Consider the following 21,567-nt stretch of genomic DNA (forward strand, 5'->3'; position numbering starts at 1 on the left):
GAATATGCATATCTTAAGATGGGTTTCATTTATTGATCCTTATATTCTGAACCCATTCTAGTGAGTGTCGTCAAAATTAAAGGTACACCGTATTTAAAGGTGTATGTATTCAGCACCGCATTTAAATATAAATGTATTCAGCGCGCGCAAGTGAACCACGACTGCAAAGCCCGTTACGCACCTGCATAAGGTAAGTCTGAATACCAACTACTGAGAAGTAGAAAGAAAGGCACTTAAAAAAAACATACAACAGGTATCAAAACGTCAAAGTTAAATTGGGAGAAAAAAAATCCATAGGAGTCAAATGTAAAAAAAATAATAAAAAAAAACAGGTGGCAAATTTGTAAAATCATTTTGGTTTTCATTATTGATTCACTAACTAAACTTCAACAATTCAACAACTATTATACTTTGGAAAACCAGCTAATCAATTCATAGCACTAGATTTTAAATGTTGCACCTGTTCTTTGTTACTTAAGAAAAATGAAAGAGTATGAAAAGGGAGAACCCATTTATCCGCGGTGGTGAATAACATATTTCCATATAATGGTTTATGTTCGTTTTGGCTTTGGTCTGGACATGTGGAAACATGAAAATAACTGCCTCTTGGTCAATCTGAAATTACAGCGCTTTAAAAGAATAGCTTTATGTCTCTGAACAGCATCACAGTTGCTAGTCTGTGTGTGTGTGTATTTGCGTGCATGTGTGTCCCTGGGCAGACAGCGTGCTAGCGGGAGTAACCATCCTCATCCTCCCCTCTTTTTGAGTCTACCTGGTGTGGTCCTGTACCCACTGGCAGAGCCTATGGCAGTAAGCGGGGGGGCTGACGGTGGAGAAGGCCTGCCCTGGGTGCCGCAGTCTCTTCCACCAATGCTCCAGCCTCTTCTTGAAGCTGTAGACAGTGAAGATGTCGATGATGCCCACAAAGTAGCGATGCTCCGGTCCGTCAATGACATGCAGCGGGTTTCTGAAGTTGGGCAGCAGCCGGCGGTTCTGGGCCTGGAAGTCTCGCAGTTCCATCGAATCCGTGACCATTCCCACCGGCTGCTCAGTACAGGGTCTCCCGGAAGGGGCACTGCCCAGGGCACTTCCTACCCGTGACTCAGTAACGCTGCAACTTCCTGTCCCGGCGTCCATCTCTGATATCAACAGGGCGGAATCTTCCTCTGGGACCGCCCCCGGAACAGTGGGCATGCCCGCATGGGTGGGACTTGAGCATGTGATCACTGACCTGAGAGGTTAAAGCGGAGAGGGGGTACCCAGAGTTATTAGAGCCAACATGGCCACCTGAAAGGTTAAAGAGGAGAGGGTAACAGATATAGAAATAGGGCACACTTATCTTTGCCATGAACACTTTTGTGATAGCATGGGCAGTGCCAGGGAGGGCTATCTCTATTAAAAATAGGCAGTTCCATTTTCTTCCACTCAATGGCGCTGCCCATGTTAAAACTGGCTTTGTGGCAAGTAAAGCCTCTATCCATCTCTATGAAGGGTAACAAAGTTATTAGAGCCAGCATGTCTACCTAAGAGGTTAAAGAGGGGAGGGTAAGAGCCAAGAGTGAGGCAGCATGGCCAACCTAAAAAATACCAAAGTTGACTGATTTTAGAGTAGACAAATACTAGATAGTTGCTCGTGGTGGTTATGCATGTTATTGTATAGCCAAGAAGTATATTTGTGGTAACTACATGCCTGGAAGTCATTGGTTTTGTCCTGAAGAAAGACCAGGACCTGGGGAAAATATTGATCTTGACATTACACCACTTTTGAGGCCTGAATATGTCACTAAAACAGAAAAAAAGAATCTAAGACAGAAAAAATAATACAAAAAGTGGATAAAAAAAGAGAGAAATCCCACCCACTTTTTAGTGCGCATGATAAGGGTGGCGAAGGACAGGCACTGGTGGCGTTCATCCTGGTGCAGGGGCTGATGAGCCACCAGGAGGCTGTAGTCCAGCACATTGAGTCTCTGCAGGAACGACGTGTCAATCTCCACCTGCCGAAGCAGCCATGGACGATGCTGGTCTATCAACACAAGCACATATATTGCAAAACTGGTTAGGACTCTATAACTGTATGTACCACTTACTACCCTGTTACAGTGTCATTACCAGTGCCGCCCGTCATTTTGAGCCCCACCTTTTTTGGGTGGGGTGGGGGGGTGCCTGTTTTGCATGTTATTTTGGCATTAATACGTGTTACATATCAGTTTGCAAACAATGTAAAAAAATATATATAATAATCATTGAGTCAATAAAACAGCATTTTGGGGTGGCAGGTAGCCTAGTGGTTAGAGTGTTGGGCCAGTAACTGAAAGGTTGCTGGATCAAATCCCCAAGCTGACAAGGTAAAAATCTGTCGTTCTGCCCCTGAACAAGGCAGTTAACCCACTGTTCCCAGGTAGGCCGTCATTGTAAATAAGATTTTTTTCTTAATGACTTGCCTAGTTAAAAAGCTTACATTTAAAAAACATATATATATTTGGTCAACATACACTCTTATCAAGGGTGACTTTCAGTAAAATACAAACATGGTCTCTTTTTTGCTTTCTTGAATAAGGCAGCTCCAAAAAGCAGGTGTTTCAGCCTAGCTCAGTGCTTTCTGTGCTGGTGGGGCAGCCAGCGGAAAATACGGAGTGTAGGGTTGGGCAGCAGCTCTAGTTGCGCCATGATTGGCTCAGTGTTCTGTCACTCATTGGGACACTACGTCACCACCAAATCTAAGAGTAGAGCTCAAAAATTCAAGCCCCTTGGGTGCTGCCATAGAGTTACATTAGAAGTGCCCATCCAAGAAGGCTCAAGGTCATTGGCCACAGCTAAAATGACATCAAACATGTTATATCTACAGTAGCTTTGATTGGACTCATGTCAACATCATACTTTCAAAATGTTAGCTAGCAGTCATCATCAGGAATCAAGTCGACAATCTACTGGCAAATCCTTTTTAATCCCTGTCATATAAAGAGAAATAATGAAGAGAAATTATAGATAAAACATATTGGTGCTCATCAGCCATTGGACATAAACATTACGCAACAAGTTGGAAATCGCAAATTCAACAGTGAGTGGTTTGGAAGGAATCTGTGGCTAACTGCAAGCATTGCAAAGCAATCACTAGCCTGCTATTCAGTGGAGTGGGTGAGTGGTCCCAAGTCTGGGTTTAAGGGTCTCTTCCAACGCTGTCAATCCAACATAAATTCTGCCGCGCTCAAAACAACTGGAAACTCGGAATTGGGAAATCTGATTTCAGTGAGTTCAAGACAACTGGGAACTCGGGGAAAAAACAGGCTCCTACTGGGAAAATACATCCAACTCGGAATTGTAAATCGGGAATTCGGGCCTCATTCTAGAGCTACGACCGGAAGATCACTGACGTCATCATGATTCAAGCTTGTTTTTTTCTGATTTCCCAGTTGTCTTGAAAGCACCATAAATCCAGAGAATGACAGACTTTGATGACAATTTTCCCACACAAAAAACGCTGGGCCAACTTTCTGTTCAAGTGAGCACAGCACACAACAAAGTGAGTCCAAAAATGTATTGTATGCTCCTACATACTGTAGCTAAGAAAGTAATACTAAGTGTATGTTGTGTTGTAAGATGTTAGTAGCCAATGTGCATCACCCTAATAATTTGGTCCCTTTTCCGCTCTTAATTTTGCCTACTATTTCAGACTTGGTGGTGCACATGTAGCCTATAGTCTGTTTTAGAGAAATGTAAGCATTGAATATTGTAAGAGCTTTCATTGTCTGCTTATATGCCCCCTTTATTTATTCTACGGTTCTGACTTGGTGTAAATGGAGAATACTGTAAGAACGGCCCATGTTCTGAATTCTGTCGCTGTACATTTCAAGTGCTGAACAAATAGTTATATTGACTACGTCAGTGTCACGTCCTGGCCATAGAGAGCTCTTATTTTCTATGGTAGAGTAGGTCAGGGAGTGACTGGGGGATTTATCTAGTATATTTATTTCTATGTTGGGTTCTAGTTTCTTTTTTCTATGTTGGGGTTTTTGTATGATTCCCAATTAGAGGCAGCTGGTCATCGTTGTCTCTAATTGGGGATCATATTTAAGTAGTTGTTTTTCCCACCTGTGTTTGTGGGATATTATTTTGAGTTAGTGCATGTTGCACCTCTGTCATCACGGTTTATTGTTTTGTTTATAGTTTATTGTATGTCTTGCTGAGTTTCACATATTAATAAAGATGTGGAATGATACTCACGCTGCGCCTTGGGCCTTCTCTACAAACGAATGTGACAGTCAGTCCTACCTCACTCATTAATGTCTTAATCGAAATTACGGATTGCCTCTTATCCGCTCGTCGTCCCCTTATGCCATAGTTTGTAGATCACAATTGTCAGTAGAATCCACATTTGTTTAACCAAGTCAGCCATATCTACTATGTTTTTTTTAAAAGGCAATAAATGTGGCTGAATTAACTGTTTCGCTGCCAGACAAGGCTCCGCTGATTGTCCGCCAGTTGTAGCAGTGGTAAGGTGTTGGGACTTTGCTATTGGGACAGCTTTATGTAGACCCTAAAGGTTTGTGGGCATTGTTTCTCACCGTTATAGTGCAATTAATGTATTGTTTAGTGTTGTGTAGTGTCTTTGCTGGCATGCAACCCCGCAAAGTTTTGGGGTTTGCCCCACCAAGATTTACATGCTAAAAATCACCAAATTGGCTTGCCTCAATTACTAAAACATAACTAAGGTATGTCCTTTCATTGTAATCAGTCCTCTGGTACATATCTCATGCTGTAACATACTATGACAGGATTCGTTACCCTTACCCAGAGTGATGTACTGGCCCTCGAAGTTCAAGTCCTTGAGGACAACAATAACCTGACTTCCCTCTTGGGCTGGGTCTGTCCACCGGCTCACCTCACAACCCTTGATGTCATACCTGCAACAACAGGCAACAAAGTCAGTTTAACAGTGCTGTTACCACAGTGCCTGTAATACATTTCACACACCAGACTGTTCTGTTTTACTCTGAAACAGGCTTACCTGGCATTGATTCGATCGTCAGGGTAAAAAACACTCTGCATTACAATAAAGTACTTCTGTGAAAAAGGTAAGACAAGGCATGAACAAACTAAGTTGTAGCTAATAAATAATGATAATAATAAACAATATGGCTATGAATAACAATCCATAATCAGTCAGTACCTTCCTCCTATGTGGAATTTTGATCCTGTGGACACCTTGAAAACAAATTTTTTTAAACTTCAGTCAACTACAAACATTTTCCATGGTCCAGCAGGCCAAATTTCACATATTTGTCCACTTTGCGGTGACAAAGACTAATGATAATTCTCATTAAGGTTAATGTCTGTGAGTTCTATTTCATGCTTGGAGGCATCCACCTTAATGTAGAAGTGTTTAGAAACATTTTATATTCTTATTTACAATAAAAGTTCATCCAAAATGACACACTACAAAATTTACCATTGATTTTGACTGAGCACCAAATAATCTGAAACACAACCAAAACAAACAGCAAATGTATTCAACAAGTTTGTAGAGTCACACGCTTGATGTTGTCATTGTGTGCTAGGACTATGGGACCAAATACTAAACTTTTGACTACTTTAATACACATACACTACCGGTCCAAAATTTTAGAACACCTACTCATTCAAGGGTTTTTCTTTATTTCCACTATTTTCTACATTGTAGAATAGTGAAGACATCAAAACTATGAAATAACACATGGAATCATGTAGTAACCAAAAAAGTATTAAACAAATCAAAATATATTTTATATTTGAGATTCTTCAAATAGCCACCCTTTGCACACTCTTGGCATTCTCTCAAGCTTACTTCATCTGGAATGCTTTTCCAACAGTCTAGAAGGAGTTCCCACATATGCTGAGCACTTGTTGGCTGCTTTTCCTTCACTCTGCAGTCCGACTCATCCCAAACATCTCAATTTGGTTGAGGCCGGGGGATTTTGGAGGCCAGGTCATCTGACGCAGCACTCCATCACTCTCCTTCTTGGTCAAATAGCCTTACACTGCCTGGAGGTGTGTTGGGTCATTGTCCTGTTGAAAAACAAATGATCGTCCCACTAAGCCCAAACCAGATGGGATGGCGTATCACTGCAGAATGCTGTGATAGCCATGCTGGTTACGTGTGCCTTGAATTCTAAATAAATCACAGACAGTGTCACCAGCAAAGCACCCCCACACCATCACACCTCCTCCTCCATGCTTTGCGGTGGGAAATACACATGCGGAGATCATCCGTTCACCCACAACGCGTCTCACAAAGACACGGCGGTTGGAACCAAAAATCTCCAATTTGGACTTCAGACCAAAGGACTAAATTCCACCGGTCTAACGTCCATTGCTCGTGTTTCTTGGTCCAAGCAAGTTTCTTATTATTGGTGTCCTTTAGTAGTGGTTTCTTTGCGGCAATTCGACCATGAAGACCTGATTCACACAGTCTCCTCTGAACAGTTGACGTTGAGATGTGTCTGTTACTGAACTCTGAAGCATTTATTTGGGCTGCAATTTCTGAGGCTGGTAACTCTAATGAACTTATCCTCTGCAGCAGAGGTAACTCTGGGTCTTCCATTCCTGTGGCGATCCTCATGAGAGTCAGTTTCATCATAGTGCTTGATGGTTTTTGCGACTGCACTTGAAACTTTCAAAGTTCTTGAAATGTTTCGTATTGACTGACATTCATGTCTTAAAGTAATGATGGACTGTCATTTCTCTTTGCTTATTTGAGCTGTTCTTGCCATAATATGGACTTTTACCAAATACGGCTATCTTCTGTATACCCCTCCTAACTTGTCACAACACAACTGGTTGGCTCAAACACATTAAGATGGAAATAAATTCCTCAAATTAACTTTTAACAAGCACACCTGTTAATTGAAATGCATTCCAGCTGACTACCTCATTAAGCTGGTTGAGAGAATGCTAAGTGTGCAAAGCTGTTGTAATGAGTACGATGGGAGACAGAGAGCTGGTTTCAAGCACAAGGCGCAGCAGGTGTTTATTTGTAAAGGACCACAGGAGGAGGCAGGTAGCTGGGTCCAGGGGCAGGCAGAAGGTCATACACAGGAGGAGGCAGGTAGCTGGGTCTAGGGGCAGGCAGAAGGTCATACACAGGAGGAGGCAGGTAGCTGGGTCCAGGGGCAGGCAGAAGGTCATACACAGGAGGTCCAAAGGGGTAACAGTACAGGCAGGGAAAAGGTTAGTCACGTAGTCCGGGAGATCAGGCAATAGGTAGATAACAGGAAATCCGATAGGCTAAAGTACAGGCATGGAATAGGCAAAAGGCGTCGTTAGTGAGGCAGGCAAAAACTATCATACACGGGGGGAGTAAATCCCAGGAAAAACAGCGCTCTGAAAGATGTGTGTCACAAAACAAACAATACCTCACAGTGATGGGGTGCAAAGAACTGAACTAAATAGTGTGATAATGACATACAGGTGTGTGAACATGTGATTAGAATTCAGGTGATTGGGATCTGGAAAGTGAGCTGCGTTCAGGGGAGTTGGGGGAGTTGGAAGAGTTGGAAGCAGACGTGACAGCTGTCATCAAGGCAAAGGGTGGCTACTTTGAAGAATCTCAAACATAAAATAGAGTTTCATTTGTTTAACCTGTTATGGCTAGGGGGCAGTATTTTCACGGCCGGATAAAAAACGTACCCGATTTAATCTGATTATTACTCCTTCCCAGAAACTAGAATATGCAGATAATTATTAGCTTTGGATAGAAAACACTCCAAAGTTTCTAAAACTGTTAGAATGGTGTCTGTGAGTATAACAGAACTCATTTGGCAGGCCAAAACCTGAGAAGATTCTGTACAGGAAGTACCCTGTCTGACCATTTCTTGGCCTTCTTGATTATCTCTATCCAAAACAGGGGATCTCTGCTGTTACATGACATTTCCTACGGCTCCCATGGGCTCTCAGAAGGCGGCAAAAAGCTGAATCGTGGCTTTGCAGGCCCTGACTGAAAAACAGTAGCGCGTTTGGATAGTGGTCGGTCACAGTACTATGAGACTCAGGCTCGTGCACGAGTCTACTCCATGTTTTATCTTTGAACGAAAACCACCACTCCCGGTCGGAATATTATCGCTTTTTTACGAGAAAAATGGCATAAAAATGTATTTTAAACAGCGGTTGACATGCTTCGAAGTACGGTAATGGAATATTTAGAATTTTTTTGTCACGAAATGCGTCGTGCGCGTGACCCTTATTTACACTTCGGATAGTGTCTTGAACGCATGAACAAAACGCCGCTATTTGGATGTAACAATGGATTATTTTGAACCAAACCAACATTTGTTATTGAAGTAGCAGTCCTGGGAGTGCATTCTGATGAAGAACATCAAAGGTAATCAAACTTTTCTAATAGTAAATCGGAGTTTGGTCAGGGCTAAACTTGGTGGGTGTCAAAATAGCTAGCCGTGATGGCTGGGCTATCTACTCAGAATATTGCAAAATGTGCTTTCACCGAAAAGCTATTTTAAAATCGGACACCTCGATTGCACAAAGGAGTTCTGTATCTATAATTCTTAAAATAATTGTTATGTTTTTTGTGAACGTTTAATCGTGAGTAATTTAGTAAATTCACCAGAAGTGTTCGGTGGGAATGCTAGTTCTGAACGTCACATGCTAATGTAAAAAGCTGGTTTTTGATATAAATATGAACTTGATTGAACAAAACATGCATGTATTGTATAACATAATGTCCTAGGAGTGTCATCTGATGAAGATCATCAAAGGTTAGTGCTGCATTTAGCTGTGGTTTTGTTTTTTGTGACATTATATGCTAGCTTGAAAAATGGGTGTCTGATTGTTTCTGGCTGGGTACTTTGCTGACATAATCTAATGTTTTGCTTTCGCTGTAAAGCCTTTTTGAAATCGGACAGTGTAGTTAGATAAAGGAGAGTCTTGTCTTTAAAATGCTGTAAAATAGTCATATGTTTGAAAAATTGAAGTTTTTGTATTTTTGAGGAATTTGTAATTTGCGCCACGCCGATCATTGGATATTGGAGCAGGTGTTCCGCTAGCGGAACGTCTAGATGTAAGAGGTTAACACTTTTTTGGTTACTACATGATTCCATATGTGTTAGTTCATAGTTTTGATGTCTTCACTATTATTCTACAATATAGAAAATAGTAAAAATAAAGAAAAACCCTTGAATGAGTAGGTGTTTCTAAACTTTTGACCGGTAGTGTAAGTGAATTTGTCCCAATACGTTTGGTTCCCTAAAATGGGGGGACTATGTACAAAAAGTGCTGTAATTTATAAACGGTTCACCCGATATGGATGAAAATACACGCAAATTAAAGCTAACAGTCCGCACTTAAATCTCATAGTCTTGTATCATTTCAAATTCAAAGTGCTGGAGTACAGAACCAAAACAACCAAAAATGCGTCCCAATACTGTTGGAGCTCACTGTATATGTATTTAGCAAAATATTACCAGAAATTGTAAAAATATGTAAAAAAAGCTTTTTTGTAGTTTTGTAGCCGTTTCAATTATATTATATTAAAACACATAGAAAATGTTCTAGAAGTATTCACCATATGATTAATATCTATTAATTTAAATTATATTAAATATCAAGAAATGTGATGTGAAACCTGCCCCCGTACATTGCACCCTATATGACATCCCATAGGAATGCCTTACATCCAGCAAAGAGATACAGGTAATCCATTTTCACAAAATGCCTTCATAATGAGTGTACCAAACTTTACATAAAGCTAGAAAATAAGTCTAAACAATGATGCCTAGCTATTGCTGATTTAACCATAGGCCATAGGGTACACATTTTCCAATATGGCCACCAACCAGCTCCATTGTTTTAACTTGGATTGGTCTGACATTGCCACACCTCTTTTAATAATAAGTAGAATATGCCTAATGACAATAAAAACATTTATTATAGTTATCAAGATAACACAACCAATTTAGCCAGGTTTGCAAAATATATCATCTTTGTAAAATATTAGTAAAATGTGCCAGAAACACTATTTATATGACTGTTTTTGGTCAGTATTTGAATCCCTAATTTCTATGTTTTATTTTCAAACAATAAAAAAGGTATCTATAATATTCCTAAAGGGATATTTTACTAGTTTGTAGTGATTATACTGATATGCAAAATTATGCTATAATTGTTAAATATAAAATATATGTCTTGAATCCTGTCATATACACTGCATTCCAACATAACATTCTAACAAATCGTCTGATGATGAGGGAATCAACCAGGGCTGGGGTCAATTTGAATTTAATTTGAATTTAAGGCAGTCAATTCAGGAAGTTATTTTAATTACAAATTAAAAATGTAAAAACTGACTCCTCAGTTTATAGAGAAGTCATTGAAAATAGATGCTGTTTTTTCAAATGTTCAATTGTTATTTAAGTTAACTTCCTGAATTGATTGCCTTCAATTTCAAATTGACCCCAGCCCTGGAATAAAACAAATGAAAAAAACTGTTGTCGTTTTTAGCAGACACTTATCCAGAGCGACTTAGAGGAGCAATTAGGGTTAATTGCCTTGCTCAAGGTCACATCGACAGATAGATAGCTGCTGCCTATGATTTTGCCATCATTAAATCGGATGGCAAAAATTTACCAAATCCCATTGGTTATAAATGAGATCCACCCAATAGCTAGCTACTCTAACTATCTTAGCTGGCATGCCTGCTGGCAAGATTGGTATACTTTAGAAAAGCAAGCAAAAACGAATGTACTGAATAAGACTCACACTCTTTAACCCAGATTTTAGCAGTGATGAAGAGAAGCATATTTAGTTTCTTTAAAAAATAACCACCAGTCAAGAGGATACATAAAGCTCAAGAGGCATGCTTAGATAAATAGACATCTTTTTACAAAGAATTAAGATTATGGCTCTACATTGCGGGAAAAAGTTGTTTCAGGTGTTTGAAAAATGCTAAATTCTCACCCCAGCCATTCTAACGTACTTGGTGCCCTCTTAGATTTTTGGGGTGCATGCCACCCCTGCCAAAAGTGAACACATTTTTCCACTGGCCAATGGACTATAAGATCAGAGTCCTGTGTCTTACCTAAGAACTTGACCAGCAGTGAATGAGGATACTTCTCTAGGTGCTCCATGTAGATTCTTAGGTTGGACAGGAGGAATTGCACCTCTCTCTTGTTCTGGGTCTTCAGAAAGAACCGCTTATCGTTCCTGGATGAGAAAGAGAAATGCAGTGATTAGCACAGATAGTGAGTTATAACACATACATAAACTCAGCAAAAAAAGAAATGTCCTCTCTCTGTCAACTGCGTTTATTTTCAGCAAACTTATCATGTGTAAATATTTGTATGAACATAAGATTCACCAACTGAGACATAAACTGAACAAGTTCCACAGACATGTGACTAACAGAAATGGAATAATGTGTCCCTGAACAAAGGGGAGGCAAAATCAAAAGTAACAGTCAGTATCTGGTGTGGCCACCAGCTGCATTAAGTACTGCAGTGCATCTCCTCCTCATGGACTGCACCAGATTTGCCAGTTCTTGCTGTGAGATGTTACCCCACTCTTCCACCAAGGCACCTGCAAGTTCCCGGACATTTCAGGGGGGAATGGCCCTAGCCTTCACCCTCCGATCCAACAGGTCCCAGACGTGCTCAATGGGATTGAGATCCGGGTTCTTCGCTGGCCATGGCAGAACACACACATTCCTGTCTTGCAGGAAATCACGCACAGAACGAGCAGTATGGCAGTATGGCTGGTGGCATTGTCCTTGGTGAGACAAAACCACGACTTGTCAGTGAAGACCACTTTTTGCCAGTCCTGTCTGGTCCAGCGACGGTGGGTTTGTGCCCATAGGCGACGTTGTTGCCGGTGATGTCTGGTGAGGACCTGCCTTACAACATTGCCAACAAGCCCTCAGTTCAGCCTCTCTCAGCCTATTGCAGACAGTCTGAACACTGATGGAGGGATTGTGCGTTCCTGGTGTAACTCGGGCAGTTGTTGTTGCCATCCTGTACCTGTCCCTCAGGTGTGATGTCCGGATGTACCGATCCGGTGCAGGTGTTGTTACACATGGTCTGCCACTGAGAGGACGATCTGCTGTCCGTCCTGTCTCCCTGTAGCGCTGTCTTAGGTGTCTCACAGTACGGACATGGCAATTGCCCTGGCCACATCTGCAGTCCTCATGTCTCACAGTACGGACATGGCAATTGCCCTGGCCACATCTGCAGTCCTCATGCCTCCTTGCAGCATGCCTAAGGCACGTTCACGTAGATGAGCAGGGACCCTGGGCATCTTTCTTTTGGTGTTTTTCAGAGTCAGTAGAATGGCGTCTTTGGTGTCCTAAGTTTTCATAACTGTGACCTTAATTTCCTACTATCTGTAAGCTGTTAGTGTCTTAACGACCGTTCCACGGATGCATGTTCCTTAATTGTTTATGGTTCATTGAACAAGCAGTGTTTAAACCCTTTACAATGAAGATCTGTGAAGTTATTTGGATTTTTATGAGTTATCTTTGAAAAACAGGGTCCTGAAAATGGGACGTTTATTTTTTTGCTGTGTGTGTGTGTGTGTGTGTGTGTGTGTGTGTGTGTGCGTGCGTGCGTGCGTGCGTGCGTGCGTGCGTGCGTGCGTGCGTGCGTGTGTGTGTGTGTGACCTTAATGTCGAAGTGCCAAGTGTGTTCTTTCCTAGTGTGTTCTGTGTTTGAGCATATACTTTGGCCAGATAAGAGTAACAAAGTAGCTTTCTATATTTGCACTATATTTGTGAGAGATATACTCTAACAGTAAAGGGAAAGAAAGAGAGGAGTAGAATATGCTTACGCACGTGAGAAAGAAGTCGGCCTTGCTTTTGGAGTTGCTGATGAACTGCAGGTAGGAACCGTCGTTGGAGAGAGAGTGCTGATACTCCTTTTCTGTCATCCCCAAGGAGCGACGCAAGCTGGCAAACACTGGCCCTGCAAACGTCTCCATTCTGAAGTCCTTCAGAGAGAGGGGGAGAGAAAGAGAGAGTTAAAATCATATTGGTATCAGCAAACAGTAGTAGATACATTGAAGTAGGTAAGAAACAACAAAGGTCCAACAATTAATACTTGAAGAACTCCACAAGATATTTTAGCCATATTAAATACCTGCTGTTTGCACAGACAAAATTGTTGTTCAATATTTTGTTTATCAATAGATTATTGTGTTTCTATGTCTGTCCTGACTTAGTATAGGCTCTGTGATTAAATAGGCTTATGATGTTGCGCTGCTATCGCACAGCCTACGAATATGGTCAAATATCTTACAATTTACTGTGTTGGCAGAATGTTTAAAAAAAAAAATGTAATTTATGCTGTATTTGACAAAGGAATGTGACAGTTTCTGAGAAGATCAAACAATGTAACATTGTTGTGGACCTGTCAGCAGAACAGTTGAATTCAACAATGTTTTGCATGGACTTTTGCCCTCCAACCTTAATATGCTGGACTGCCCATGAATTCCGAAACATTCTCTAGACTACTCAAAACCAATTGAAATTCAAATTACAGTAGGCTACATACAGGAAAGTATTCAGACCCCTTGACTTTTTCCACATTTTGTTATGTTACAGCCTTTTGTTACGTTATTCTAAAATGGTTTAAATTCATAGTTTTCCCCATCAATCTACACACAATACCCAATAATGACAAAGCGAAAACAGGTTTTTAGAAGTTTTTGCAAATCTATTAAAAATAAAAAACTGAAATACCTTATTTACACAAGTATTCAGACCCTTTGCTATGAGACTCGAAATTTAGCTCAGGTGCATCCTGTTTCCATTGATCATCATTGAGATGTTTCTACCACTTGATTGGAGTCCACCTGTGGTAAATTCAATTAATTGGACATGATTTGGAAAGGCACACACCTGTCTATGTAAGGTCCCAGTGCATGTCAGAGCAAAAACCAAGCCATGAGGTCGAAGGAATTGTCCGTAGAGCTCTGAGACAGGATTGTGTCGAGGCACAGATCTGGGGAAGGCTTCCAAAACATTTCTGCAGCATTGATGGTCCCCCAAGAACACAGTGGCCTCCATCATTCTTAATTGGAAGATGTTTGGAACCACCAAGACTCTTCCTAAACTGAGCAATCGAACATCTCTGGATAGACCTGAAAATAGCTGTGCAGAGACGGGTATGACGCTACAAGCTTGGCACAGCTGTATTTGGGGAGTTTCTCCCATTCTTCTCTGCAGATCCCCCTGAAGAGTGGCTTCAGTCTGGCCACTCTACCATAAAGGCCTGATTGGTGGAGTGATTCAGAGATGGTTGTCCTTCTAGAAGTTTCTCCCATCTCCACAGAGGAACTCTAGAGCTCTGTCAGAGTGACCATCGGGTTCTTGGTCACCTCCCTGACCAAGGCCCTTCTCCCCCAATTGCTCAGTTTGGCTGGGGGCCAGCTCTAGGATGAGTCTTGGTGGTTCCAAACTTCTTCCATTTAAGAATGATGGAGGCCACTGTGTTCTTGGGGACCTTCAATGCTGTTTTGGTACCCTTTCCCAGATATGTGCCTTGACAGAATCCTGTCTCGGAGCTCTACGGACAATAACTTCGACCTCATGGCTTGGTTTTTGCTCTGACATGCACTGTCAACTGTGGGACCTTATATAGACAGGTGTTTATGCCTTTTCAAATAATGTCCAATCAATTGAATTTGGACTCAAATCAACTTGTAGAAACATCTCAAAGATGGATTTCAATAGATTTCAATGGAAAAAGAATGTACCTGATCTCAATTTCGAGTCTCATAGTAAAGGGTCTGAATACTTATGTAAATAAGGTATTTATATTTTTCATCTTAATAAATGTGCAAACATTTCTAAAAACCTGTTTTCACTTTGTCATTATGTGGTATTCTGTGTAGATTGCTGAGGATTCTTCTTTTATTTAATCAATTTTAGAATAAGGCTGTAACATTACAAAATGTGGAAAAAGTCAAGGGAATGCACCGTACTTCAAACGTAAGAGATCAACTGTCTTGATGTTCACCTGTTAAATTCATCTGTAGGTTATAAACTGTGCTGCCTATGGGATCACATACAGCAAAACTGGAAATAGGCCTAGATATTCTATATCTACATAGGCCCAATTAAATGAGAGATGCGCATGGTCATTTGTGGTAGGCTACTTCAGCAATATGAACCCATCACGGCCAGAAAACATGAGGAATTTATTCTGTAATGGTTATGAAAATAAAATAAGTAGGAAATAGATTCCTATGTCTAATTATTTTAGATTCCAAAAATAAAACACTTGATTTTTGCTCTTCTCACTAACGGCAAATGAATGCATCTTATTATGAATTTGTTTATGAATAAGCGTGTCATATCCCCCATTTGCACAAAATATTTAGGCCGACTTGCAATACAATACTTCAACCAAAAGAAGATGTGCGTGCGCATGGTCTGAAGTTTGCATGGAGTCAAGTTCAGTTTTTATAAAAGCCAACTTTTGAGGTAACTGGCGCACACGCATTTTGTGGTATATTTTGTAGTACGCATGGTTTATAAATGAGGCCTCATGTCACTATAAGGAAAAAAACTTGTTTGTTCACATCTTTTTGAAGACTGAAATTGTGAGATATGAATTTCCCGATTTGTACCTTTGGTGTTGCAACTGTATTACATTTTTTTTAAATCAACATACCTCATGTATTTGAGTGACCTCCAATCTGTAGTCATCTTCCGACAATTCATCCTATGATAAAAGAAGAAAAGGAATAATTACTACTTGTAAAATATACTAACTATGCAGTTATCTTTTGAGAAGGATTTGGGGAGAGTAAAGCAAGACACAATTCCAAGGGGTCTTACAATCACTGTGAATCAGATTCACTGAGCATACAAACATTAGAAACACCTTCCTAATATTGAGTTGCACCCCCTTTTGCCTTCAGAACAGACTCAATTTGTTGGGGCATGGACTCAACAAGGGGTCGAAAGCAGTCAACAGGGATGGCGGCCTGTGTTAACTTCAATGCTTCCCACAGTTGTGTTAAGTTGTCTGGATGTCCTTTGGGTGGTGGACCATTATTGATTCACATGGGAAACTGTTAAGTGCGAAAAACACAAAAGACCATTAACAGCAAAGACAGTCCACCAACAACAAAAAATTACAGATCCCTTTTCTGTTGAACTCAACATTTCAGGAAATCTAAACATGGCACCCCAGCCCAAAGTATGCTAACATGCTACAAGAGGTGGATCAACAAGAAGTGTGTATGTGTGTGTGTAAGGGAATATGTGAGTCAGAGACAACCATGTATCACACCGCTGAGTCAGCAGGCTCAGTTTCAATGGATGTGTGTGTGTGTGTGTGTGTGTGTGTGTGTGTGTGTGTGTGTGTGTGTGTGTGTGTGTGTGTGTGTGTGTGTGTGTGTGTGTGTGTGTGTGTGTGTGTGTGTGTGTGTGAGTGAGTGAGTGAGTGAGTGAGTGAGTGAGTGAGTGAGTGAGTGAGTGAGTGAGTGAGTGAGTGAGTGAGTGAGTGAGTGAGTGAGTGAGTGAGTGAGTGAGTGAGTGAGTGAGAATAACTCCCTTGTGACCTCTTATTCACCACCATAGGATCCGGCAGAGTAACCAAATGCCGATGGACAAAATAATGGTTGCTGCAAATTAGATCATGAATACACCTACATCAAATCAAATTTCCTTGGAATATAAAATTAAGTGTTCATGTAATTTTCCATAATCCAAACCACTACGTCCCACTTGGCTCTAATATAAGCCTGTGTTCTGTATCCCTTCTCCTCTGTAGGGACAACAATGGGGTTGGTCAGACAACCCCATATTGCCTAGGGAACATTGGGGAACATCTAGCACTGCAGGCAGAAGGCAAAACAAAGAGCAAGCCACTAATAGCCACCTCCCATAGCTCAGCCAAATACTCCGTTGCAAACTGGAAACTTACCCCCTTTCCCTTTGCCCTTGATGCGGATGACTTTTACGGTCTGAGGCCACCAGATAGGACTAAGTAATATGGTAACGCCTCAACGCTTTCTCAGATCCACAAGGGCAAGTTATTAAGGGCAGATAGAAGGGAGCAGGTTTTCCATTTGGAATCCAAAGACTCCTCAATGATGTAAAGTCTAAATGGGGCATATGTCTTTAACAAAATGATTGTTTCAGAGATCTTTTGACATTGTAGCTAGTAGGCTAACCAGTGGAAAACAAATGATGACAATAACAGGTTAGAATCCAGCCTTAGCCTGGGCCATGTTCATTAGGGCATGCAACAGAAAACGGTGCAAAACGTTTTGCAAAAGAAAACGAAAACAAGCGTTTCATATTGGACAAGTTCAGTAGTCCCTTCCTGTTTCAGTCAGTTTTCTTCTGTTTGGTGCCTAATAAACATGACCCTATGCTCTTCTGTCAGGGGCCTTTAGCCTTGAGTAATTACAGGTGGATGAAACATGACTCTCTCTGATGAGCTCCTTTTGTTCATGCTTCAGCCCCACTCTTGAACTTCTCATGGCCCTCTTGGGGAACACAATGGGTGATGCAAATTAAGGAGGAATTGAGAGGCATCAGCCACCACGGTAAATGAAACCAGTTTGCAACCAATCATTTTAAACGCTGGCAATGGCACAAAGTAGATGTATGCATTTTTGTTTGTTTGGTCCATTCAGTTAGCTTTAGACCACTATGTGATTGCACAAGCTGAAGATACTGCTCAATTCAAACTACTTATCCCTTGTAAAAAATCCTGCTCTATGAGGTGTTTGAACCGCGTGTACCCCTGTGCAAGTTTGTACAGTACCTGTTATTTCCATAGGGCATTAAACACAGAGGGATGAACCAAAAACAAGCAAAGGGGGTGTGAAGGATGACAGTCTCTTGTTATACCTTTGTTTTGAGTGTTTTATCCCCTACTTAAAAAAACAGGTGTGAACTTTTGCTTAGTAAAATGCAACGCATATTGACTTGCACCACATTTAATGACCTGTGGGTGCTCACCGGTGGTGGGTTGTCGATGGTGTTCTGCACGGCTGCAGAGAGGCCTTCCTTCATCATAGAGGTGAGGCTGTAGAACTCGTGCTGCTGGTCGATCTCAAACAGGCCGAGAAGCTTCCACTGCTGCCTCAGGCCCCCCCACATCTTCCTCTTCACCGTACCAGTCCTCTGCGTGCCCCCCGCTGGACCCGCAGACATCTCCATCTGGGGTGGGGATGACACACACACACACAAATGAGTACTCAAGATCCAGCACTTGCAACCATCTCTGCAAAATGCCACATCAATAATAAGGCTTTTTTCCCGATTTCAACTGAGTGCCATAACAAAGCACATACAACTACACCGGTAAGACCATGTAGGTCAGACTTCCTATCGATTAACATGCGTGGTAACTCGTTGCTGGGAAAACCAGAGGTTGACAATATCAGTCGTGTCTTACCTAGACAGACCTGAGCTGCCTGAGGCATGCAGAAAGTGACCACGGCCACAAAGGTCCAATGGCTCTATAGACCTAAGAGATTGGAAAGTTTTTATTGGCCTGATATTGATTGACAGTGGAACCAAACCAGCGACATCCATTTGACACCAGCAGCCTTTCCTAGGTTCGGAACAAGCGGCTGGGAGATAACTAAGGACTATATAGGCTAGTCTCTCACACTCTCCTTCTCCCACATATGACCCACCAGTGATCATGGATAAACCCATAGAAATCCTATTAAATTACATTAGTTCATTAATTAGTATTCCGATTCCTAATTCTATGGATCAACCAGCTGTGTCATTGACAAGAAGCAGGAGAGGAACAAGTATTTTCAAGTCCCTAGGGCCTAGATGTTGCTGTTACTCTCAATGCACCACTACAAGCCCTTCATTATCTATTCAAGGGGCTGTAACTAAGGAGGTCCTTGTTGTGGAGCATATATATTAGTAACAGTTTCAATAGTAGTTTTATGTTAAATCATGATGAATCAAGGATAAACCATTGATGAAACATAGGGAAGAAAATAGGTTGTTTTTATCAACATATCAGAATCTTTGAATGAGGACTCCAATTTGAGAATCTGCACTGCTCCATACTGACCAACTAACCAGTGGAACCGACTTGACACCACACCCGCAGCATAATAAAGTAGGGCCTCTTTTGCCATATATAGGGTATACAATAAAATATAGGCTATCCATAAAAGGTTATTGCATGCGCATAACGGTAATATTGCCACCAACAATTCTGAAAACAATGTTGGGCAGATGGTTTGAATATGATCCTACGCCTGCTGACTAAATTACACTTTTCACACACAAATCGGATACATGTCGCCTATCCGGTGCCCTATCATTTTCATTGCGCCCATGGAATATACATTCTGACCGTAAGTTTACAACGCGTAAAATAACTACAGCAAGCTACACCCATTTGGTCGAAACATATTCTAATAAAACAAGCAATATCCAAATAATATTTGCGCCAACATTAGTAGGCTAATATAGACCATAATACGAAGATACTTGCCTCAGTTTGGCTCATCGATGAGTGTCTGTTCTCCTGTGTCTGTTCTATAGTTCCCGAGATCAGCGCATTCCTCCGATTGACATTGCAATCCGTTCTTTCAATAAATGCGTGCAAGCGGTAATGTAGTGACACTGACACTGCGCGAAACCCCCAACATGCTGCACCAGAAATCTCATCGTTTCACAAAGCATTACCGCATGTTTGTAGCTGAAAACACTAGGGCGCACAGTGGATATTCAAAACCAATATACAGTAGACCATGAGGAATTCTTTGATATGATCAATGATGACCTGGATACACAATTCAAATTGACTATTTGAATCAATGCATATTGATTATGGACCATATTCTAAACATTCTATACCAGAATTATTAATATAAACATTTATTTCGTGACCATAAATAACTCTTAGCCTATATACCTTCCACATTTTTAGACCTTGTTTTTCTCAAGACTTTAGAAAATGGGATATCATAGCAGATATAATAGCAGAAGCTGAGCATGCTATACTGAACAAAAATATAAAGCAACATGTAAAGGGTTGGTCCCATGTTTCATGAGCTGAAATAAAAGATCCCAGAAATGTTCCATATGCACAAAAAAAACGTATTTCTCTCAAATGTGCACAAATTTGTTTACATCCCGTAAGTGAGCATTTCTCCTTTGCCAAGATAATCCATCTACCTGACAGGTGTGGCATATCAAGAAGATTATTAAACAGCATGATTATTACACAGGTGTGCCTTGTGCTGGGGACAATAAAAGGCCACTCTAAAATGTGCAGTTGTCTCATACAACATAATGCTACAGATGTCCCAAGTTTTGAAGGAGCGTGCAATTGGCACCAGAGCTGTTGCCAGAGAGTTGAATGTTAATTTCTCTACCATAAACCACCTCCAATGTCGTTTTAGAGAATTTGGCAGTACGTCCAACCGGCCTCACAAACCGCAGACCACATGTAACCACGCCTGTCCAGGACCTCCACAGCTGGCTTTTTCACCTGCGGGATTGTCTGAGACCAGCCACCCGGATAGCTGATGAAACTGAGCAGTACTTCTGTCTTTAATAAATCCCTTTTGTGGGGAAAACTCAGTCTGATTGGCTGGGCCTGTCTCCCCAGTGGCCCTCCCAGGCCACCCATGGCTGCACCCCTACCCATTCATGTGAAATCTATAGATTTATGCCTAATGAATTTATTTAAATTGACTGATTTCCTTACTGTAACTCAGAAATTGTTGCATGTTGCATTTATATTTCTGTTCAGTATATTTTGTACTTGATCTACCAAAGTGTTGAATAGTATTTCCATATAGATAGATATAGGACTCTAGTGCCCAAAATACTTTTTAACATGGGCAGCACCATTGAAGACTTTCACCATTTTGAAGTAGTCAACTGGGTGAAACTTCCAATGGGTCAAGGATTTTTTTTATTTAACTAGGCAAGTCAGTTAAGAACAAATTCTTATTTACAATGAAGGCCTACACCAGCCAAACCCAGACGACGCTGGGCCAATTGAGCGCTGTCCTATGGGACTCCCAATCACTGCCGGTTGTGATACAGCCTGGATTCGAACCAGGGTGTCTGTAGTGATGCCTCAAGCACTGAGATGCAGTGCCTTAGACCGCTGTGCCACTCGGGTGCCTACATAAGGCACCCAGGTTCATGAATCTGAAAGGACAGCAACCGTTATACCAGCGCACTCATGTAGGATAGTGCACTTTTTGTGCCCGTGACAAAAAAAATGTGGGGGGGGGGGCCCTTAATGTGGAGTATGAAATCATTTTTACACAACTCATTTTTGCTATGTTCTTTTTTTACATCCGTTATTAGACAGTGGCAACGATGATGATTATGAACATGGTCTTTTCGCCTGCTAATGCCTGCAATGCAGTGAAGAAAATGATATGACAACAGTAACGTCTAATGTAACTGGCCCCTCTAACAGTACAACTGGCCCCAGCTTGGCCCCCCCAGTTGAAATGGTCTAGAACTGCCACTGGTTTCATCTAATTATATCTACCAGTAAATGCTAACTAATGCAACAATAGGTATGCAAACCAGGTATTGAAAAAGTTTAGTCCGACGTGTTGGTTAATAGG

At 41.3% G+C, this 21,567-nt stretch overlaps 1 protein-coding gene across 1 annotated transcript; it reads right to left on the bottom strand.

Moving 5' to 3' along the window:
- Positions 1-616: 616 nt before the first annotated feature.
- LOC106562840 (phosphatidylinositol 4-phosphate 5-kinase-like protein 1) lies at positions 617-21,424 on the bottom strand. Its single transcript, XM_045689814.1, has 10 exons — positions 18,393-21,424; positions 17,954-18,154; positions 15,648-15,698; positions 12,806-12,960; positions 11,063-11,187; positions 5,168-5,202; positions 5,006-5,061; positions 4,789-4,901; positions 1,861-2,023; positions 617-1,231 (listed from the first exon to the last, which is right to left on the bottom strand). The coding sequence occupies exons 2-10, from the start codon at positions 18,152-18,154 to the stop codon at positions 769-771; spliced, it is 1,362 nt and encodes a 453-aa protein (XP_045545770.1). The 5' UTR covers positions 18,393-21,424; the 3' UTR covers positions 617-768.
- Positions 21,425-21,567: the final 143 nt, after the last annotated feature.

This window comes from Salmo salar, chromosome ssa11 (genome assembly GCF_905237065.1).
Source record: "Salmo salar chromosome ssa11, Ssal_v3.1, whole genome shotgun sequence".
Taxonomy (NCBI): domain Eukaryota; kingdom Metazoa; phylum Chordata; class Actinopteri; order Salmoniformes; family Salmonidae; genus Salmo; species Salmo salar.